Raw genomic sequence first — 24,156 nt, 5'->3', positions numbered from 1 at the left:
CAGTCCAAGACTCAAATCTGAAGGCCTGAGAACAGATTTGAAGGAAAGAAACGATGGATGTACTAGTTCAAGCAGATTCAGCGAGTGGGTCTTTCTTGCACCATTTTGTTCTATGCAGACCCTCCATGGACTGGGTGATACCCACCCATATTGGTCCAGGCAATCTTCATTAGTCAGTCTACCAATTCAAATGGCAAGTTCTTCCAGAAAGACCTTCACAGACACACCCAGAAATAATGTTTTACCAGCTATCTTAGCATCCTTAGCCCAGTGAAACTGATGCATAAAATTAACCATCACAACAGCACCTCTACATAAATATTTATTTTAATGTAAAAAGTGACTTCTATCTCCATAGGTACCTTTGATAGTAATTTATTTCTGACATCTTAGTCACTACATTTGAGTAATCCTACTGACAAAATTTTATTTTATGGTCTACATTTTAGACACTTTATCTTAACTACCATGTTGAATCATAAATAACACTTTAATACAAATTAGAAATGATAATGCCTTCCTGTGACTAACTATATTTCTAAAGAAGAGGTGCCTTAAACCTCCTTTACATGACTTAGAAAGAATTATATACACTATTGTGGGAAATAATTCTGGCAAAGAAGGCAGAGAGAAAATGTGACAACACATTAAAAAAACCTATCAAATGTTGACTTTTGGACTCAGTTACTCCAAACTTCAGGTAAACAGGAAATGAGCCTAAGATTTCTAGAGTTTCTGAATCTCAGTATTTTGCATGCTAAGTTGCTTCAGTCGTGTCCAATTCTTTGCAACCCTATGGACTGTAGCCTGCCAGGCTCCTGTCCATGGGGTTCTCCAGGCAAGAATACTGGAGTGGGTTGCCATGCCCTCCTCCAGGAGCTCTTACCGACCCAGGGATGGAAACCATGTCTCTTAGGTCTCCTGCATTGGCAGGTGGGTTCTTTACCACTAACACCACCTGGGAAGCCCTCTCAGTATTTTAAGAAGGGAAAATAAGGAACATTTTAGTTGTAACTGAGAGAATCAGTACATTTGAGACAAAAATGTTGGGAAAAGTTGGATATGTTCCAGTTATCTATTCCAACATAACAAACCCATCCCTAAATTAGTGGTTAGCCATTTTATTACAGATTACAATTTTGTAGGTCAGAAATTTGGGCCAGGTGTACTCAGTAACTCAAATTTTATAACTTCTTTGTCATTTACTAGTTGAAACACTTTTATAAGTAGCCACTTCCCTTCATCCATTATTTGATTACTCAGTACAGCCCTTTATAGACAAAGGGCAAGATAAAAGCGTGATTCTTTCCCCATACCTTTCATAATTGTTTCCTTTCATTCTCTAAAGATAAACAGTTGTTTTAAATAACAGGAAAAAACTCATATATTTAAACATATTTAATGGCTTTCAAATAACTGCAATTTTTAACCATACTGAAGTTCAAATTGTACCATCTTTGACCCTTGGTAAGAGCCTCTTCAAGTTGACTCCTGAAACTTTTTGACATGATGTTAGTGGTCTTTCATAATTTCTTTGCTTTTCGCTTTATAAAATCATTCCAGGTTCATTCTGTACATTTCCTATCCTGACTGGAAAAAAGTCCTGGTTTTCTATAGTGGTAAATGATATTTCAAGACCAAAATCTTGGAGGTAGGGAATAATATAAGCTTTCTTATACCTTTCCAGTGGACACAGGTATTATACAGTATGTGTATCGAACCTCATATGTTCCTGCAAATATTTTCAATTCAAATAAAGGTCCATCTGCACTCCAGAAATTGCACTCTAACCTCCTCCTAACATGTGTACTTCTCCTTTCTTTAAAGTCTAAATTTTACTAGAATATGTCTTGGTGTTGGCCATCTGGGTTGATATTCTCAAGTAAATGATATATTCTTTCAATACATAGTTTGAAATCCTTATGATTTTTAGGAAATGCTTTTTGAATTACAGCTATAGTTACTTCTTCCACACCTTTGCTTTGGTTTCCTTCTGTTCAGTTCAGCTCAGTTCAGTTGTGTCCGACTCTTTGTGACCCCATGAATCACAGCACACCAGGCCACCCTGTCCATCACAAACTCCCGGAGTTCACTCAAACTCACGTCCATCAAGTCGGTGATACCATCTAGCCATCTCATCCTCTGTCGTCCCCTTCCTGCCCCCAATCCCTCCCAGCATCAGAGTCTTTTCCAATGAGTCAACTCTTCACATGAGGTGGCCAAAGTACTGGAGTTTCAGCTTTAGCATCATTCCTTCCAAAGAAATCCCAGGATTGATCTCCTTCAGAATGGACTGGTTGGATCTCCTTGCAGTCCAAGGGACTCTCAAGAGTCTTCTCCAACACCCCAGTTCAAAAGCATCAATTCTTCGGCGCTCAGCCTTCTTCACAGTCCAACTCTCACATTCACACATGACCACTGGAAAAACCATAGCCTTGACTAGATGGACCTTTGTTGGCAAAGTAATGTCTCTGCTTTTGAATATGCTATCTAGGTTGGTCATAACTTTCCTTCCAAGGAGTAAGCGTCTTTTAATTTCATGGCTGCAGTCACCATCTGCAGTGATTTTGGAGCCCCCAAAAATAAAGTCTGACACTGTTTCCACTGTTTCCCCATCTATTTCCCATGAAGTGATGGGACCAGATGCCATGATCTTTGTTTTCTGAATGTTGAGCTTTAAGTCAACTTTTTCACTCTCCTCTTTCACTTTCATCAAGAGGCTTTTTAGTTCCTCTTCACTTTCTGCCATAAGGGTGGTGTCATCTGCATATCTGAGGTGATTGATATTTCTCCTGGTAATCTTGATTCCAACTTGTGCTTCTTCCAGACCAGCGTTTCTCATGATGTACTCTGCATTTAAGTTAAATAAGTGGGTGACAATATACAGCCTGACGTACTCCTTTTCCTATTTAGAACCAGTCTATTGTTCCATGTCCAGTGCTAACGGTTGCTTCCTGACCTGCATATAGGTTTCTCAAGAGGCAGGTCAGGTGGTCTGGTATTCCCATCTCTTTCAGAATTTTCCACAGTTTATTTTGATCCACACAGTCAAAGGCTTTGGCATAATCAATAAAGCAGAAATAGATGTTTTTCTGGAACTCTCTTGCTTTTTCGATGATTTAGCAGATGTTGGCAATTTGATCTCTGGTTCCTCTGCCTTTTCTAAAACCAGCTTAAACATCTGAAGTTCACGGTTCATGTATTGCTGAAGCCTGGCTTGGAGAATTTTGAGCATTACTTTACTAGTGTGTGAGATGAGTGCAATTAAGTGACTTCAATTATAATTATGTTGGACCTTCTTTGCTTATCTTTAATATTTATTATTTTGTCTTGAAATATATTTAGCTTTATATTTTTAGTTTTCAAATTTTAACATTCTTTTCCTCCTCTATTTCTCTTAAGGCATTATCTGTTATGTTTATCTATATTTTACATCTAGTTTAATCTAAGATTTTTTTTTTTTTTCTTTTACTTCTCTTTCTTGAGATGTGTCAACTCTTTTCTGAGATTTGTAAGCTCTGGTTTATGTTGTTCTTCCATAGCATGCATCATTTTGAAGATTCTCAGCTTATTCTAAAACTTATTTCTGTTTATCTACCTGCTCTGAAATTTTGTCTGGTTATTTTCACTTAACAAATATTTACGAATACGTACTTTGTGCAGACAGTCGTTGTAATCTGAAGTTGACCTACACTAGACAATCAAGCTTATTGTTTTATTCAACTAAAATTTTATATTGGTAATGCAACAAAAAGTTGACTAGTATGCCTTATTTATAATTATTAAGATCTAACTGTGTTTAGTCTCAACAGAATACTTTTACACCATGAATTGGTCATTCTTGAAACCTTCATTTCTTTACCCTGTAAGCTGGATTTATGTCTTTGGGAACATTTTAAGGAAGACGTATTTCCAAGATATAAAATTAAATTTTTTTTCTTGCACAAATGAATAATATTGGGCTGGCCAAAATACTCATTTGGGTTTTTCTGTAATAAATTAATATCTTAACTTTTTGGCCAATCACATACACACACACACACACCCACATACGATCTAGAAAATTGCTGAGTCCTAATCCTTTCCTCCACATCTCTGTAGATACTGCAGAATTACCTTCAGGCATTTAGTTTAATGAACAAGTTTTTTTACTTTTTTTTTTTTTGTCCCTTTATAGGCTCTATAAAGGGGGTTTTTTGGTGGGGGAAGAAAAAAGGCTTGCACGACTTTTTTTTTGTAAATTCTTGAAATTAAAAAAAATTCTTTGGGATACTTTTAGTGGATAGCCTCGACATTATAAATCAACTATACTTCAATTATTTCTTTAAAAAAACTTAAAAGTAGAAAACAATAAAAAAAAATTAGTTGTTACCATAGTCAGTGAGAATGAGCCAAAAGTTTTAGCAAAATTTACAAATCTAATGAATGTTTTATTCCTTAAAATAACCAAGTAGGTTTGTTCAAATCATCAAGTGAGTTCTTGGAATAAGGTGGACTGCTTTTGAGTACTTGGTTCTCAAAATGCTCTGCTCACATGGCTCCAAAATGGCTAACAGTGACTTTTCCCCAGGTCTTTTCTGTTGAGGGCCAATTGTGTTTCTAGTATCTATATCCTTAGACCAATGTGTACCAAAAAGTCCCTAGGTCAAAGGGGTGATAAAGTGGTAGGGTGAAAGTAAGTTTGCCAAATACAATACAGGACACGTCGTTAAATTTAAATTTCAGACGAACAACATGTAACTGTTTAGTATGGACAAGTTCCAAATATTGCATAGGACATAATTATGCTAAAAAATACTCATTGTTTATCTAAAACTCAAACTTAACAGAGCATACTTTTTTAAAAACTATGCCAACTCCTAGGTAGTGTCAGACTTGGACATTTGAGGTGGGGGTCCATATGCATGAACACAAGCCCCTAATGGTAGCAAAGATGTCAATAGTATCATCAACCACAATTAAAGATGAGGAAACTGAGACTCAGAGATGTTATTTACAATATGACCAAAGTCATCAAGCTAATCGAATCCATTTTCAATGCTAGATCTTTCTGCATGTAAAGCAAAGATTCATTTTTTTCTATTACACATACAGCACAGTGACTACAGTTAATAATCCTGTATTGCATATTTGAAAGTTGCTAAGAGGAGATCTTAAAGCAAATATTTTTCATTAACAAAAAGAATTTACTATTTATAAGTTAATGCATAAATCTAGGGCATTTCATGGGATATCAAGGATAAGTACAATGGAAATCCCAATTGTTCAGTCATTGATCCTGAATCTTATGGACCCAGATAATTAATTACAAAATTAATTTTTGTAATTATGGGTTTACATTACACAATTCAAATTGTGGGTTTACGTTACATAATTCAAAACACTGATTTAAAAACAGTGCTAATTTGTTTACAACGACCAATGTATTTGGCAGAAGAATGACTTATAGAAATTCTTCAAGGTAAATGCCAACCAGGGGATCAAATTACGATTCAAAAACTGTCTGTTTATTTTAATGTTGGAGCAAAGAGAGGAAATATTCTTAATACTTCTATCAAGATATGTGAATTGTCATATTCCACTCTAGGAATAATCCCACCAACAGTGCAGAGGCAGTTAATACGCTTTTAAATTCAACATACCTCGATTTTCCCTCTTCGCTACTTAACATCTGCAGGCCTCAGTTTTCTTGTTTTATAAAAACAGGCTTCTTGAAAGGGTTGCGATTATACGTAATGCCTTTAGAACAACGGTGTTATACTGTTTACAGATTATATAAATGTATAGATTATAATATGTCAGATATTATATTAAATATCCTTATTAGGCTATTTATTGTCATTGTGTTATTTATTATTGTTCTACTTAACAACTTTCTGGCTAACCTGGAGAGACAGGCCACAAGCGCGCTTCCAAGGGAAAGAGGCGGATACAGGTTACCATGACAACGGCGCGCGCCTAGACATTTTTCCCCTCGCACGTCGCTGGGGAAGAGAAAAGCCTAGGTTGCGTGTTGCGTCATCACTGCGCGCTCATTGGGCTTCTCCGTGCTGTTTTAGAAGGTCCCGGCCCGGCTACCGTCGCTGCACGCCAAGAATTATTTTTGCTTTTCATTCTTTGTTAAGCGCACCGAAGTTGCAAGACTGTAAGTACTAGGGGGAGAGTGATAGAGAGCAAGCGATCGTTGAAAGAGATGCCTCAGCAGTCTGCACTTCTGAATCTTCCCTGTGTTTTCTTGATCCTATCAGCTTCCTCTCAGCTGGGCTCGCGCCGCGTCAACTTCCGGGCGGGTGCCCGCCACTACGGCCTCCGCCGCTCCCCTGCTTTGGCCCCTTTGTGTCCCTGCAGTGTCGAGGCACGGGCCCTGGCACGTCCTTTCTCGAGGCAGGGAGCATCTTAGTACAGGGAGTCTCTCTCACTGTGGGCGGGCGCGCGGCCCGCAGGGGAGTTAGCGTGGGGAACGTGCCCGCGCGTGCTGGGGTAAGAGGAGGTTGCGCGAGGGTCAGCGTGTGGTTCTAGGAAGGAAGGGCGGGGGTGGGGGAGAGAGGGAGTGAAAAAAAGCAATGGAAAATTTTAAAAGGATACCCCTGTCCACCTGATTGTTATGGCCTAACAATGAAGCGCAGCCATAATAGTCATGCTGAGCCACTGGCATGTTTGCGGGCACTTAATTGCCTTGGGAATGAACTGCTGTGGCTTTGTATTTTATGTTGTTTTCATGGCCTCTTTTTCTCTTTTTATTTTCTCCCTGCAGATAGTTCACCTATAGCGCCAAACCCCACGAAGTGGTAGTTTATATCAATATGAATCTTTTCAACCTGGACCGTTTTCGCTTTGAGAAAAGAAATAAGATTGAGGAAGCGCCCGAAGCAACCCCTCAACCCTCCCAGCCTGGCCCTTCTTCACCAATTTCTCTTAGTGCTGAAGAGGAGAATGCTGAAGGGGAAGTTAGCAGGGCAGGCACCCCTGATTCAGATGTAACTGAAAAAACAGGTGAGTTACAATGTTAGAAATTGATACAGCATCAAGAGAGTTTCGTGTTTTTGTTTTTGTTTTTTAAGAAGAAAAGCAGAAGAGATTCTGATTTCTGTTCTTGATGTCATACATACTGATGCATTGTCCTTCACCATGCCCTTTTACATGCAGCTTCGGGGCTGCCATAGGCGCCATGTACCTCCAACTGATTATCCGTCCATAGTTGTTTCACTTCTGCATAAGTTCTTAAATATGGCCCAGTGATGGCAGCTAAAATCAGAATTTAGGTCAGAATGGCAGCTATGGGAAAAAGAACTAGGTGATTCAGTCCTATGATAGATTTTGAGGCTGTTACTGCCACACATTTAAATTCATTCCAGTATTTCTCCAAAAAAAATTGATAACCTGCTGTGAGCTAAGACTTTATTCAAGGTTGCCTGAAGAAAACGTCTATGAACAAATGAAGAGCAGGTCACATTCAGATTTTGCCAACCACTGACTTCCAAAGTGCATATGAATAATTTTTTTTCCTTTGAGTTTTTTTTTTTTTTTAATATGGACTGTTTTTTTTTAATCTATATTGAATTTGTTACAATATTGCTTCTGTGTTTCCATTTTTTTGACCTCAAGAGATCTGGGATCTTAGCTCCCTGACCAAGGATCTGAACCCACACCTCTGCATTGGCATTTGAAATCTAAACCATTGGACAACAGGGGAAGTCCCAATAATTGGTGTTCTTCATGGTGGTTCTTCATTTTTTTAACCTCTTCAGCAAATTGTTACGAACAGTAGGGTTTGAGAAAGCCAAAAATTAGCATCCCCATCTTAATCTGTGTTCTTCTGACAGTTAACTATTAGTATATATTTGAACTGCTGCTATGTTTTAGTCATAATGGTGAGTGGTTCATATTCTCTTATTAAAACAGGCCTACAAGATATTACCCACATTTTGAAGAAATGAGACCTGGTGGGTAAAGTTGGGAAGTTGGTGGAACCGGAGCTCAAATCCAAGCAATCTAATTCTTGAACTTAAACTTTTAATCATTTATGTCACTCAGTTTCTAATGAAGGATGAAAGGAATATTAGAAGTTATATTTTAATGTTTATTTCAGTAATACCCTTTTTAGTGTAAAGCTCAGTATTTCATAAGCACCTTTTAAATTACAGAATTAGTAATATTTGTCTTTACCCTTGATATCCCCATTTTGTTTGCTGTTCTACTTAAATATAACATTGAAAACAGTCCCTACAAGTTATCATTAGAATAACAATTTAAATACTTAGGTGTAATTGGAACTTGATGGAACAATTTGGTAGGTGTGACTAACTGGTAATTAGGAATCAAATTTTGAAAGGCTTTGTTTATTCGAAGAATTTTGAACTTAACCTAAATTCAGAGCACTGAAAGATTTAAGCACGAGTGACATCCCTGTGTGCATTCTTTCAGCAGATAATTTGGTTTGCATAACATGCTGTCATTAATGTCTAAACATCCAGGTACTTTAATATTTTAACTAAATATTTTAATCTGTTTATTCTGTGGTTAGGGAAGGAAAGGCCAGGGTGTAGGCATGGGATGTTGAGTCCTTGGGAGCCTCTGCTTCTTAATTTTTGTTAAATGGGACATCGGAGAAGTAACTCAGATTTTCTGAGATCCACAGTTTTTTCATCTCTAAAATAAAAACACTTTGTAAAGTGGAATTTAATGAAATGTTTCAGTTATTTATCAGTAATGTAAAATTTTTAGTTTCTTTTTCTAATCAGAAGGTGTTTTTTCTGCTTTCCTTTTTTTCTCTAAGGAGACTTCGCTTCTTTTCTCTTTATTTGGACTTTCCATATGTAAATTCTTTTTAAAACTGAGATTGCTTTAGAAATTGTGGGGTAAGTCTTAATGACACTTGGGAATTACAAAAATCAAGTTTGTTCCAGGAGTGGTAAGGATTCATCCTCCTTGGAAGAGAGAGCTTTGCTTACTGAAAAGATTATTTTAATTGATCCTGTAGATTTTTGAGAATCTTGAAAAGTAAGGCAAAGTTTAGACTTAATATTATAGGTACTCCAGAGGTACTTATTTAGTCGCTAAGTCATGTCTGAATATTTGCAGCCCCAGGGACTGTAGCCCACGAGGCTCCTCTGTCTGTGAGATTTCCCAGGCAAGAGTGCTGGAGTGGGTTGTCATTTCCTTCTCTAAGGGATCTTCCTGACCCAAGGATCGAACCCGAGTCTCCTGCATTGGTTTGCAGATTCTCTACCACTGAGCCACCAGGGAAGCCCTTGGGTAAAATAATGAAAGAAACTTGTTTTGTAAAAAAAAAAAATCAACCTGGCAGTCATGAAACCTATGTATTGCTAGAGTGTAGTGTTTAAAGGGAGAGAAATCATTTGGGAAGCTCTTTTAATCCAAACAGCAGTGGCAGTACAAACAGAAGAACAAGGCTTAAGAGTTTCAGAGTAAGAAAGTACAAGATTTTACATCTGGGTCCTTGTGTAGGAATGAGATAAAATGGATGTTAAGGATCTTAGTTTAAGTAATTGAGGGGAATAAAGGTAGTTCTATACATTAGAATAGGTATGAAGTACCCACTGTAAGACCTTGGGTATGCCTTTAAAAATTCAAATGAGAATCAAAGGTCCTGCCCTGAGTTTGAAAGTGAGAATCGCTCATGTCCAACTCTCTGACCCCTTGGACTATAGAGTCCCTAGAATTCTCCAGGCCAAAATACTGGAGTAGTTAGCCTTTCCCTTCTCCAGGGGATCTTCCCAACCCAGGGATTGAACCCAGGTCTCCCACGTTGCAGGCAGATTCTTTACCAGCTGAGCCACAAGGGGAGCCTGCCAGTTAAGCAATAGACCAAAAGCAGGTTAACTTAGCATGGCGGGAGAGGGGTGCTGAAATAAACATCAGGCCTTGGGCCCCTGGCTTCCCAGGTGGTGGTAGTAGTAAAGAACCCTGCCTGCCAGTGCAGGAGACATAAGAGACCCTGGTTCGATCCCTGAGTTGGGAAGATCTCCTGGAGAAGGGAATGGCAACCCACTCCAGTATTCTTGCCTGGAGAATCCCATGGACAGAGGAGTCTGGTGGGCTACAGTCCATGGGGTTCTAAAGAACCAGACACAATCGAGCGTGCGTACACACGGTTCCGAGGAGAGGTCAACACACTAAAATTGGATTTAAGATCAGACTGAATATGGACATTGGGAAATCAGTGGACGTATCATCAGTGGGATATGAATATTGACCTTTCTTTATCATCAACCGGTAATTTACTCTTATTATGTAGAATTAGGCTACATTTGTTTATTTACATCAGTTTTAGGGTCTGAGTCCACTTACAGGATGGAAATTGTATGTGGTTAAAATTACCTGTTATCACTCTTTCTCAGATAATCCAATTATTTTACCTAAGAGTTAAGATTTTATTTTATACCACTCTCCTTCAGTTACAGTGCCACAGGGACACTGTTCCTTGAATATGCCAAACCCCATTCAATCTTTTCTTCTTCCTATATGCTTTTCCATCTGCCTCCAAGACGCTTTCTCTTGTTATCTGCATGTGACTCTGCTGTTGTATTAGGACTTAGTGAAATGTTACCTTTTTTTAAGAAGGTCTTTTCTTGATTACTCTCTAAAGTAGCAACCCTCACCCCCTTTACTGTATTTTTCTGTATAGTATCCATCACTAACTTTGCATTATGTATTTATGTTCCACTTATTAGAATGTAAGATCTGTGAGAGCAAAGACCTGGTTTACCTATCTGTCCATCCCCATTGCTTAGAACAATGATTGGTGTATAGTAGGCATTCAAAGTATGTGTTGAAAAAAGGAGTATTGAATGATGAATAGGTGATAATAGTACTTCGTACATATTTTTAAATGTCCCTCTTCCTCTTTATGATCGTGAAACAGTGCCATAGCCATCAGTCATCTTTAGCCTGGGATACTTGAAACTACCTTTGATAGAGGGCAGGCTCCCTTAATCCAGCCTTTGGCTATGAGGGCATACACTTAACCTGTGGGTCGCCTCCCCCCACCTCGGTTTATTTTACTCTCATTAGTGCCTGGAGTTATCAGTCATAACTACTTACATTTTCTTTTTTATTTTACTTTTCTGGGAGCATAGCAGGTTTGGAGAGAATAAAGCAGTGACAAATGAGTGTGAGAGGAGAGAATCTACTGTTTTATGCATAAAGAATAAAACATTGAGCTAAGCATGATCCTCAAGGAGCACCAAGAGGAAAGAACACATAAATATATATGGTTAAAATAGCACAATGTGGTAACTTCTAATAAAGGAAGATATTAAGCAGTGTAGGACCGCAGTCTAATTCACAGTGATTAGATTATTCCTTCTTTCTGCAGAGAATCAGGAAAAATCATAGAGAAATGACTGAGTGAACACTAAACAATGACTCATTGCTTATTCAGTGAACAAGGGATAAAAGCATGTTGCCTTGGAATGTGGTATGTGAATGGAATAGGTGAAGTTATCTATGGAAGAGGAGGTATAGGGCAGTATGCATGAAGCAGAAAAGATTTAGAAACAGAGACTGGTGGGTTTTGAGAGGCCTATTTATATGCTCTCCCAGGGAGAATGGACTTTATTTGGTATACATTATATAGAACATTTCAGTATGGGAGAAATAGCAATGAAACTGTTGGAATAATTGAAGCCTAAATACAGGGAAATGACAGAGGAGGCAGTTTAGAGATGTTTTATATGATACGTATATGATGATATTTGATGATCAGTTAAATGTGGAGGATTTAAAGGTAATGCAGATGTTCCTTGCTTGGACAGCTGAGTTAGTAGCACTATCAACTGAATTAGGCAGCAGGATTAAGAGATAGATACCAAAACATGTTGAATTTGCGTTTATGTTTTAGTAGCAAGGTCTAGTAGAGGGTTGAACATTGGAGTTTAGGGCTCAGAGAATGGTTGGAATATGAGAAATCAACTTTGAAGTCATCCTTGAGGTAGTTACCCACCCCCGCCCCCAGCCAAAAAAATGTCCTAAACAAAATAGATAGTAAGAAGCATCAGTATTTAAAAATGGATAAAGGAAGGGGAACCAATGAAAGATATAAAGGATGACAGAATAGTAAGCAAATGGTAATACCCTGAAAGCAAAAGAAAGGGGAGTTTCCACATTGGTGTTGTATAGTGAACAGTATCAAATGTTGCAGAGAAATCAGTTTGAATGAGATCTGATCAGAGACCTCTTTTCTTTGAAATTAAAGTTCCTGTTGGCCCATAGCAGTTTCAATAGAAAACTAAGCAGATGAAGACTCCTATTCCAACAAGGGAAAGAGAACAGCTTGATGAGGAAATAATGTCAAGAAAAGATGTCTGAGGAACATTGAAAATTGAGCATATTTTTTAGCTGAGGGAAAGAAGCTAGTGGAGGGGGAAAGGATGAAAGACGGGGGATGGTATCTGATGAGAGGCGTCAGGGAGGTAGGAGTGCAACTGTAGCTGGACTGTTTAACTTTGAGAAAAACATGAAGACACATTTTACCCAGGGGAATGGGAGTAAAAGAGAAAAATAGATGATTCATAGGTGGTTCTGAGGTTGGAATGGAGGAAAGCTTTAGTGTATGCTTGATGAATTTCTTAATGAAATGGTCAGTCTTCTATAGTGGCTGCCATTTTGGTGTGGTCATCATGTTGAAAGTAACTGTTGTTAATAAGTAGGAGGAAAAAATTTTTTAATTGTGAAAAGATTTCCAAGGAACAATGCTCTGCCACTTACGGATTCTACAATCTTATCACTTTTGGACTTCACTTCCTTTGTCTATTTGTTCTCTGAAATCAAAATGAATGAGATCATTTGAATGATGAAGCTGCACGTATCATTTTAACCTCACGATTCTTTAACTGTTGAGTGATACTTTAACTACTGAGTCCTCTTAAGTGTGTGTGGCCAAAATGTGAATCCTCATTTTATCTTTGGATAGAAATTCTGGTTTCCTAATGTCTGCTAGTATTAGTTGAAGAGTCGTATTTGTTAAAAAGATTAGTGCTCAATTGTTCTAATAGAAAGTACTGTGAGTCTAAATGTCTTAAATTCATTTTAAATGTACATTTTTTGTCTATGTTTTCCTTTTCTACCTTTTTAGTTTTTGTGCTGCTTTCTTCAAAATAAAGTGTTATATAAAAAATGATTATAACAATTGTGTAATGGAGAGACTCTAATGTAATCTTTTCATTTAGTGTTGGTATTTTCATTTTTTCATTTTTTTCCCTACCTATATGTATTCTAGGTTGTTGGTTTTTTGTGTTTTTTTTTTAGATAAAATAGTATTATGTATATTGTAATGCAGCTCACTATTGACTAAAAAGTAGATTTGGGGGGGGTTCCCCCAAATGCCATGCTGCATGTGCTTAGTTGCCCAGTTGGGTATTAAACACATGCCTACTGCGGTGGAAGTGCAGTCTCTTAACCACTGGACTGCCAGGGAAGTCCCCTCAAAGTAGATTTTTTTTATGTTTTCCCTGTTCATATAAAATATGTTATACTTGAATTGTTTTTAGTGACTACAGTATGTCTTATACATTGATGTATTATAATTCATATAGTTCCGTGTTAATAGACATTGGTTGTTTTGGTTAATTTCCTCTTTTTGTTTTAAAGAATGCTGTAGTGACCATTCTTTTATATTGATGTTTTTGCCTGGGTACAATCTGTGGGAAAATTCTGGGAAATGAAATTGTCATGTTAGAAGGAATATGAATTAATATTTTAGTAATTGCCAAATAACCCATCATAATAATTTTACCAGTTTGCACTAGACTACAGGCTGGTTTCAGATGTCTGCTTTTTCATACCAGGCCAGAATATTGCAAACCTTTCTAATCTTTAAAAGGCTAATGAACGATTAAATTGCCTTTTTTTTTTTTTATTCCAGTCTTTTAATTCTGTTTGTTGTTTACAACAGAGAAGTTTTCCATTTTTAAATGGTCAGTTTGTTAATCTTTTTCTTTAAGGCTTATGGTTTTAGGTCCCGATCAGAACTGATAAAAGAAAGCCATTCCCTACCACCACATTATAAATATATCCATCCGTATTTTCTTCTTTCACATCTGTTGGATCTTAGTTCCCTATTCAGGGATTGAATCAGGCCCTCACCAGTGAAAACCCAGAGTTCTAACCACTGGACAACTGGGGAATTCCCTGAGCAGTCATATTTTGAAAGCAGTCGTTTTTTTGAGCAGTAGGTGTAACAACAGTGGGTTTAAAATACTTAGTATTTTAAACAACTGTTTTAAACAACTTTTCTGTCATCCAGGCTTTGTTCCATTTATTTATAGAGCATAGGCAGAGTAGATTTAGCATAATTCTTAAGAGCCTTAAGATTTTCGGGCATGATAAATTAGCAGTGGTTTCAACTAAAGTCACCAGCTACATTAGCCCCTAACAGGAGATTCAGCCTATCCTTTTAAGCCAGACATTGACTTCTCCTCTCTAGCTCTGGAGGTCCTAGATGGAACCTTCTTCCATTAGAAGGTTGTTTGGTTGACACTGAAACTTTTCTTGTTTAATGTAGCCACTTTCCTTAATTATCTTAGCTAAATCTTCTGGATATCTTGCTGCAGTTTCTATATCAGTACTTCTTGCTTCATCATGCACTTGTATGTTATGGAGACAACTACTTTCCTTCAGCCTTATGAACTAACTTCTTCAAGCTTCAAACTTTTTTCCTTGCAACTTTCTCACCTCTCTCAGCCTTCATAGAAAGAAAGAGATAGGGTCTTGCTCTGAATTAGGCTTTGGCTTAAGGGAGTGCTGAGGCTGGTTTAACCTTTTATCCAGACCACTGAAAGTTTCTCCATATCAGCAGTAAAGCTGTTTGGCTTCTTGTTTGTAGATTGACTAGAGTAGAATTTCTAATTTTCTTCCAGAACTTTGCCTTTGCATTCATGTCTTGGCTAACTGCTGCAAGAGGCCTAACTTTCAGCCTGTCTTTGCTTTTGACCTGCCTTCTCACTAACTTTAAACATTTCCATCTTTTTATTTAGAGAGAGGAATGTGCAACTCTTCCTTTCTCTTGAATACTTAGAGGCCATTGGAGGGTTAGTATCTGACCTAATTTATTGTTGTGTCTTAAGGAATAGGGAAGCTGGAAGAGGGGGAAAGTGATGAAGGAAGTGGCAGGTGGGTGGAGCAGTCAAAACACATAAAACGTTTTATCAGTTAAGTTTGCCATTTTATATGTGTGCTTTTGGGGCACCTAAAACAATTACAACAGTAATATCAAGGATCACTGATGACCGATCGCCGTAACAAACATCACCATACAATATTTGAAATGTTACAAGAATTATTACCAAAATACGGCAGAGAGACATGAAGTGAGCAAATGCTGTTGGAAAAAATGTCAGTAACCTTGCTCAACATATGGTGCCATCAACCTTCAATTTGTAAAAAAAAAAAAAAAAGCACTGTATCTGTGAAATGCAAGAAAAGAGGTATTCCTGTACTGTAGATTTTAATATGTTTTTGCTTTTTCTTCTTCTTGGACCTGAGAGTTTAAAGGAGTGGTTTCTTTTGTTTTTCTTGTTTATTTGTTGTTTTAATATCCAAGTAACTGAAATTTTGCTTCAACATTATTATTAACATTTACTTCCAATTTTACTTTTTGTGACCAGAGAATGTAGTCTGTAATATTTCATCTTTGATGAATTTACTGAGATATTCTTTTTGGCCTACTAAAGAATTTCTGTAAAAGCTCTGAGTACTTGAAAATGCATAATCTAATTACACATTTACTTATATGTCAAAAATAATGAGTTATTATTTATATCATTTTTTTCAAACTGGATTACAAACATGTCATAAAGTCAGTTTCTTGGATCCTGGCTGAATGCATATAACTTATTTTTCATAGATACAACAAATAGAAAATTATCAAAGTATAACAGTAAAGCCTATGAGACCTTTGTTATATAACTAGTGATCTGTGTGTTTAGGGTCATAATCTATAATGTGTCTCTTACAGTAGGTACCAATCAAAATAGTTTAAAAAATATCTTTTTATATCTTAATTATTTTGGTGCTGCCTTTTCTATTAAGAGTTTAGACTAGACAGTTAAAGCCTCATTTTTGTCTCTGTTGACTTTTTGTTCTATGTATCCTGCCATGTTTATGCATTTCATTATTAAAATTCATTTGTACATGTCAGTTATGTTTTTAATGTAGATATAAATTCTTATTAAAAAGTACTTTTCAGGTTTAACACTTTGACCTTGTCCATTATAAATCACATGACTCTTTCCTTTACATTTTTTCTGTTTATCTTTACCTTTTCTTTTGGCTTAAGCCTGAAATGTTTCTTCTTTCTCATTTTAAGCTAGTGTATGAGAAACTAATCTTCAATCTTTTAGTGTAGTCCTTGTCTTTTTTGAGAGCTTTCATCAGAGATAGTTTGATTTATCTAAGATGCTGAAGATCCCTGTCTACTATGTCGTTCAAATTAGGACTGTCCAGATTATATTTTCTTAATTTTTTTAATTTTTATTTTTGGCTGCACTGGGTCTTCCATCGCCGTGCAGGCTTTTTTGTGGTGAGCAGGGCCTTCTTTCTAGTTGTGGTGCACAGGCTTTTCATTGTGGTGGCTGCTCTTGTTGCAGAGCACAGGCTCTAGAGCATACAGGCTTGCAGGCTCCAGAGCACAGGCTCAGTAGTTGGGGCACACAGGCTTAGTTGCTCCTTGGCATGTGGGATCGAACCCAGGTCTCCTCCACTGGCAGGCAGATTCTATACCACTGAGCCACCAGGGAAGCCTAAGACTGTCCAGAATTTATGATCTGTTTTTTTGGTAATAAACCTTTTAAAGGGGCAATTGTATGATGTGCTTCACTAGGAATGGCCTTGAAAGGAACGGCCTTGAAAGTCAGTTGCCATATTAGAGAATTGAATCATGTAGAACAGCACACAATTAGAATGTCAAAATGGCAAAAAGGCACACTTACATAAGACTACGGGACAGAATCAAAGGTTTAAGTGTTTTCATTCTACTTTGGCATCACCTTTATTTGTGGATTAACAAATTGATGTAGACTTTTCTGTGTGAATTCATAATCTCCTAGCAGTGATTTTTTTCTTTTGAATAGTTTTTGATCTGGGATCCCTTGGAAAGGTAGAATCAGTGGCAGGTGTTTAAATCCTTCTTTTGTGTGATGGTAGACTTAGGTATGAAAATGAATAAATGTATACTGGAATAATTTAGGATATAAGTTTGTCTTCTGTTTGCACACCACTAATGGAGAATTGAATGGTTCGCCTTGGAAACGAACAGAGATCATTCTGTCATTTTTGAGATTGCATCCAAGTACTGCCTTTCGGACTCTTTTGTTGATCATGATGGGTACTCCATTTCTTCTAAGGGATTCCTGCACACAGTAGTAGATATAATCGTCATCTGAGTTAAATTCACCCCTTCCAGTCCATTTTAGTTTGCTGATTCCTAGAATGTTGACATTCACTCTTGCCATCTCTTGTTTGACCACTTCCAATTTGCCTTGATTCATGGACCTGACATTCCAGGTTCCTATGCAATATTGCTCTTTATAGCATCGGACCTTGCTTCTATCACCAGTCACATCCACAATTGGGTATTGTTTTTGCTTTGGCTCCATCCCTTCATTCTTTCTGGAGTTATTTCTCCACTGATCTCTAGTAGCACGTTGGGCACCTAGTGACCTGGGGAGTTCCTCTTTCAGTATCCTATCATTTTGCCTTTTCATACTGTTCATGGGGTTCTCAAGGCAAGAATACTGAAGTGGTTTGCCATTCCCTTCTCCAGTGGACCACATTCTGTCAGACCTTTCCACCATGACCCACCTGTCTTGGGTGGCCTCACAAGCATGGCTTAGTTTCATTGAGTTAGACAAGGCTGTGGTCCTGGTGTGATTAGATTGACTAGCTTCTTTGAGTATGGTTTCAGTGTGTCTGCCCTCTGATGCCGTCTTGCAACACCTATCGTCTTACTTGGGTTTCTCTTACCTTGGACGTGGGGTATCTCTTCACAGCTGCTCCTGCAAAGCACAGCTGCTGTTCCTTACCTTGGACGAGGGTTATCTCCTCATTGCCACCCCTCCTGACCTTGAACGTGGAATAGCTCCTCTAGGCCCTCCTGCGCCCCTGCAGCCACCGCTCCTTGGACATGGGGTTGCTCCTCCCGGCTGCCACCCCTGGCCTCGGGCGTGGGGTTCCTGCATTCAGTATCACAGTAATCCAAGTCTATGCCCCAATGAGTAACGCTGAAGAAGCTGAAGTTGAACAGTTCTATGAAGACCTACAAGACCTTTTAAAACTAACACCTGAAAAAGATGTCCTTTTCATTAAAGGAGACTGGAATGCAAAAGTAGGAAGTCAAGAAACACCTGAAGTGACAGGCAAATTTGGCCTTGGAATACGGAATGAAGCAGGGCAAAGACTAATAGAGTTTTTGCCAAGAAAATGCACTGGTCATAGCAAACACCCTCTTCCAACAACACAAGAGAAGACTCTACACATGGACATCACCAGATGGTCAACACCAAAATCAGACTGATTATATTCTTTGCAGCCAAAGATGGAGAAGCTCTATACAGTCAGCAAAAACAAGACCAGGAGCTGACTGTGGCTAAGATCATGAGCTCCTTATTGCCAAATTCAGACTTAAATTGAAGAAAGTAGGGAAAACCACTAGACCACTTAGGTATGACCTAAATCAAATCTCTTATGATTATACAGTGGAAGTGAGAAATAGATGTAAGGGCCTAGATCTGATAGATAGAGTGCCTGATGAACTATGGAATGAGGTTCGTGACATTGTACAGGAGACAGGGATCAAGACCATCCCCATGGAAAAGAAATGCAAAAAAGCAAAATGGCTGTCTGGGGAGGCCTTACAAATAGCTGTGAAAAGAAGAGAAGTGAAAAGCAAAGGAGAAAAGGAAAGATATACGCATTTGAATGCAGAGTTCCAAAGAATAGCAAGGAGAGATAAGGAAGCCGCCTTCAGCGATCAATGCAAAGAAATAGAGGAAAACAATAGAATGGGAAGGACTAGAGATCTCTTCAAGAAAATTAGAGATACCAAGGGAACATTTCATTCAAAGATGGGCTCGATAAAGGACAGAAATGGTATGGACCTGACAGAAGCAGAATATATTAAGAAGAGGTGGCAAGAATACATAGAAGAACTATACAAAAAAGATCTTCACGACCAAAATAATAATGATGGTGTGATCACTGACCTAGAGCCAGACATCCTGGAATGTGAAGTCAAGTGGGTTTAGAAAGCATTACTACGAACAAGCTAGTGGAGGTGATGGAATTCCAGTTGAGCTATTTCAAATCCTGAAAGATGATGCTGTGAAAGTGCTGCACTCAATATGCCAGCAAATGTGGAAAACTCAGCAGTGGCCACAGGACTGGAAAAGGTCAGTTTTCATTCCAATCCCAAAGAAAGGCAATGCCAAAGAATGCTCAAACTACGACACAATTGCACTCATCTCACACGCTAGTAAAGTAATGCTCAAAATTCTCCAAGCCAGGCTTCAGCAATATGTGAACCGTGAACTTCTTGATGTTCAAGCTGGTTTTAGAAAAGGCAGAGGAAACAGAGATCAAATTGCCAACATCCGCTGGATCATGGAAAAAGCAAGAGAGTTCCAGAAAAACATCTATTTCTGCTTTATTGACTATGCCAAAACCTTTGACTGTGTGGATCACAGTAAACTGTGGAAAATTCTGAAAGAGATGGGGATACTAGAGCACCTGACCTGCCTCTTGAGAAACCTACATGCAGGTCAGGAAGCAACAGTTAGAACTGGACATGGAACAACAGACTGGTTCCAAGAAGAAAAGGAGTACGTCAAGGCTGTATATTGTCACCCTGCTTATTTAACTTATATGCAGAGTACATCATGGGAGAAGGCAATGGCACCCCACTCCAGTACTTTTGCCTAGAAAATCCCGTGGATGGAGGAGCCAGGTGGGCTGCAGTCCACGGGGTCGCTAGAGTCGGACAAGACTGAGCAACTTCACTTTCACGCATTGGAGAAGGAAATGGCAACCCACTCATGTTCTTGCCTGGAGAGTCCCAGGGACAGGGAAGCCTTGTGGGCTGCCACCTCTGGGGTTGCGCAGAGTCGGATACCACTGAAGCAACTTAGCAGCAGCAGCAGAGTACATCATGAGAAACGCTGGGCTAGAAGAAGCAAAAGCTGGCATCAAGATTGCCAGGAGAAATATCTATAACCTCAGATATGCAGATGACACCACCCTTGTGGCAGAAAGTGAAGAGGAACTAAAAAGCCTCTTGATGAAAGTGAAAGAGGAGAGTGAAAAAGTTGGCTTAAAGGTCAACATTCAGAAAACGAAGATCATGGAATCCGGTCCCATCACTTCATGGGAAATAGATGGGGAAACAGTGGAAACAGTGTCAGACTTTACGTTTTGGGGCTCCAAAATCACTGCAGATGGTGACTGCAGCCATGAAATTAAAAGATGCTTACTCCTTGGAAGGAAAGTTATGACCAACCTAGATAGCATATTCAAAAGCAGAGACATTACTTTACCAACTCTAGTCAAGGCTATGGTTTTTCCAGTGGTCATGTATGGATGTGAGAGTTGGACTGTGAAGAAGGCTGAGCGCCGAAGAATTGATGCTTTTGAACTGTGGTGTTGGAGAAGACTCTTGAGAGTCCCTTGGACTGCAAGGAGATCCAACCAGTCCATTCTGAAGGAGATCAGCCCTGGGATTTCTTTGGAAGGAATGATGCTGAAGCTGAAACTCCAGTACTTTGGCCACCTCATGCGAAGAGTTGACTCATTAGAAAAGACTCTGATGCTGGGAGGGATTGGGGGCAGGAGGAGAAGGGGACGACCGAGGATGAGATGGCTGGATGGCATCATCAACTCGATGGACGTGAGTCTGAGTCAACTCCGGGAGTTGGTGATGGACAGGGAAGCCTGGCGTGCTGCGATTCATGGGGTTATGAAGAGTCTGGCAGGACTGAGCGACTGAACTGAACTGAATGGAGAATTTCATTTGGGCTTATTCCCTTGAACCTTGGAATCTTCTTTCATATGCTAATGATGTAGGTTCCCATTGCCTTTGATAATCGGAAAATACCATCTTCTGTTCCTAAAACAGGATTTTTAAGTTATTTTTACATGAAAGGACAGGCTGTTTTCCCTTACGTTCCTTTAGCATTTTGTTGATTCCTCTCAGGTGGCACAGATTATGATTCATAACATAGCTATTTATGTACATGGCTATTTAGCTCCTATAATTAGTTTCTTTAGGGCAAGTGGAACTGTAACTTGCCTTTTTTTTTTTTCTTTAATATCCATAACCTCCTGGTACAGTGCCTTAAATACAGCAGGCCTGCAACAAAGTCAGAATAGAGTAGTAGCCAGTGTCTTTTATAATTGTTTCTAGTTGTCACATTGTTTCCCGCATTTCTATCCTTTTCTTTTTTGCTTCCTTCCTGTCTCCTTTGTGCTGTTGCTTAAAAGTGCTTCTTTGCTTTGGTCAAAAAATGTCATTACATCAGGAATATCTCTTTGGCCATTGGCTATTAGCTATTTTTCCGGTTGTTCTGAAAATAGTCAAACAAATCTAAGCACTTCAGCACTATTATAATTCCAGATTATTGATACTAGAAAGTTGATATTTTATGTAAAGCTCTTACTGTATCCCTTTATTCTTCAAAGTATGACCTGTGAATTTTTGGGTTCCCTTGGACCCAAAAGGGTTAAAACTATTTCATAATAATATTAAGACATTGCCTGCCTTTTTCACTATACTGGTATTTGCACCAATGATGCAAAAGCAGTGATAGGTAAAACTGCTGGTACCCTCGCGTGAATTGAGGCCAAGATTCCAGGCTGTTCTAAATTGTCATTGTATCCTTAAAATTTTTAAATGTCAGTTTCACTTAAGAATGTTCTTGATGAAGCAGTAAAAATAGTTTTTAATAAATCAACCTTTATTAGTAGGCACCATTTTAATATTTTTTGAAACAAAATGTGAACTCCCCTTCGCTGCATGCTGGAGTGCAGTGGTTGTCTGAGGAGAAAGCATTTGAGCAGTTGCTTTGAGTTTGAGCTGAGCTTGTCATTATTTCACAGAGCACCATTTTTATTTAAAAGAATGACTGACAAACCACACTATGTAGACAGGTATTTAACAGACATTTTTTTCAAAAAAATGATCTGATATCAAGGAAAACAACTGACAGTATTTATGCAAATGATAAAATTCTAGTTTCAAAGAAAACTTTTGAATTTTGGAAAACCTATCTACAAATGTGATTTTGACAGTCTCCAGATATTTAGAAACCAGTGGTGAGATTAATGAATGTCATTTTTGTAAAAAAATATGACATGTCAACATTTGGAAGATATGCATTAATCAGTGAGTGAACCAATATTTTCCAAAAGATAGTGCACACAATGCTTTAAAAAGATAATGCATGGGTTAAGGGGCTATTAAAGTGCAAGATTGACTGGAACGCTTTAATGTAACAGAATGAAAAGTTCGTTCACATCATTTCAGACTCCACATTGCAACAACCTTTAGAAAAACTACCATCTGTCAAATTTGGGTTCATTGTCAAAAAATACCCACAGTAAAGTAAAACTTTTTTATTTTTAAAAAATATTCCTTCCTTAACTATGTAACTGTGGTGAGGCATGATTTCCTTTGTAAACCAAACAAAAACAATACACTTCAACAGATAATTGCACAAACAGATATGAGAATCTAGCTGTCTTTCTATTAAACCAGGAATCTTCACAGATTTAAAACAGTGCTACTTGTCTCACTGAATTTGAGGGATGGGGGAGGAAGGAATATAGTTTTCTTATTAATTTTTTTTTCTTTTTAAGCATTCCTTCCTTCCTCTTGTTTGCTTTGTGGTTGTGCTGGGCCTTCGTTGCTGCGCTCAGGCTGTCTCTAGTTGCTGCATGCCGCGCTCGTTGCAGTGGCTTCTCTTGTTGTGGCACACAGGCTTAGTGGCCCTGCAGCGTGTGCAGTCCACCTGGACCAGGGATTGAACTGATGTCCCCAGCATTGTCAGGAGGATTTTTAAGCACTGGACCTCCAGGGAAGTCCTAAATAAATTCTTAAACATTTTCTTAGTTACTATTTTCTGATGAGGTAAATATTATAGGTATAACCAGCATAAGCAAAGACTCTTGTGGAGCCCTCATTTTTTTTAAAAGTGAGAAGTTTAAAAGAGGTCCTTAGTTTGAGAAATGCTTTTGTTTTATAATCTTCCCTCATTCCTCCATATTATCAAACCATTTCCTCTGCTGTTAGTCACTTGCCAATCAGGCTTTGGGGGTGCCACTTGGTTCAGGGTAGTATACATGTTTAATGTGTATATGTATATATATATATTTTTTTTTTTCCACAACAGTAAAAGATGTTTATCACTTTTCACAACCAATAGCCAGACAAAAAATAAAAGAATTACAGTTGCAAGCCATAATGGAAACATGATTAACCTAACAGTATGAAATAATTATGTACAATTTGAGGGGTTAAGTAGAGTGATGCGATAGGTGGAAGTGCATACATGCACATCTTTTCATTCATTCAGCCAGTCTGTCTTTTGGTTGGTGCATTTAATGCATTTACGTTTAAGGTAATTATCCATATGTATGGCAAATTAAGTCCCTGGGTTAGGAAGATCCCCTGTAGGAGGGCATGGCAACCCACTCCAGTATTCTTGCCTGGAGAATCCCATGGAGAGAGGAGCCTGGTAAGCTTCAGTCAAAAAGGTCAGAAAGAGTTGGACAAGACTGAAGCAACTGAGCGCATGCACACGCACACATACACACGCATACAATCCTATTACCATTTTCTTAATTGTTTTGGGTTTATTTTGTGTAGATTTTTTTCCTTCTCGTGCATACTGCTTAGAGAAATTCCTATAGCATTTGTTGTAAAGCTAGTTTGGTGGTGCTGAATTCTCTTAACTTTTGCTTGTTTGGAAAGCTTTTGATTTTTCCACTGAATCTGAACAAGTGTCCTGCTGGGTAGAGTATTCTTGGTTGTAGTTTCTTCCCTTTTATCGCTTTAAATATGTCGTGTCATTCCCTTCTGGCTTGTAGAGTTGCTGTTGAAATCAGCTAATATAGCCTGATGAGAGTTCCCTTGTATGTTGTCATTTTTCC

At 38.4% G+C, this 24,156-nt stretch overlaps 1 protein-coding gene across 3 annotated transcripts in view; it reads left to right on the top strand.

Annotated features, from left to right (window-relative positions):
- Nucleotides 1-6,011: 6,011 nt before the first annotated feature.
- The window catches only part of SMARCAD1 (SWI/SNF-related, matrix-associated actin-dependent regulator of chromatin, subfamily a, containing DEAD/H box 1), a 90,720-nt gene continuing 72,575 nt past the window's right edge, over nt 6,012-24,156 (top strand). Inside the window, exons 1-2 of one of the 3 annotated variants that reach the window (XM_027544054.1) lie at nt 6,012-6,145; nt 6,755-6,993. In XM_027544054.1, the coding sequence (XP_027399855.1) occupies nt 6,804-6,993 (190 nt within the window). In that variant the 5' untranslated portion in view covers nt 6,012-6,145; nt 6,755-6,803. Of the gene's footprint in view, nt 6,146-6,267; nt 6,481-6,754; nt 6,994-24,156 lie in introns of those variants that run through there. The other 2 variants (XM_027544057.1, XM_027544056.1) reach the window with 2 other exon arrangements.

This window comes from Bos indicus x Bos taurus, chromosome 6, assembly GCF_003369695.1.
Source record: "Bos indicus x Bos taurus breed Angus x Brahman F1 hybrid chromosome 6, Bos_hybrid_MaternalHap_v2.0, whole genome shotgun sequence".
Lineage (NCBI taxonomy): Eukaryota > Metazoa > Chordata > Mammalia > Artiodactyla > Bovidae > Bos > Bos indicus x Bos taurus.
The sequence above is the reverse complement of the archived record's forward strand: the minus strand, read 5'-3'. Positions and strand labels throughout refer to the sequence as shown.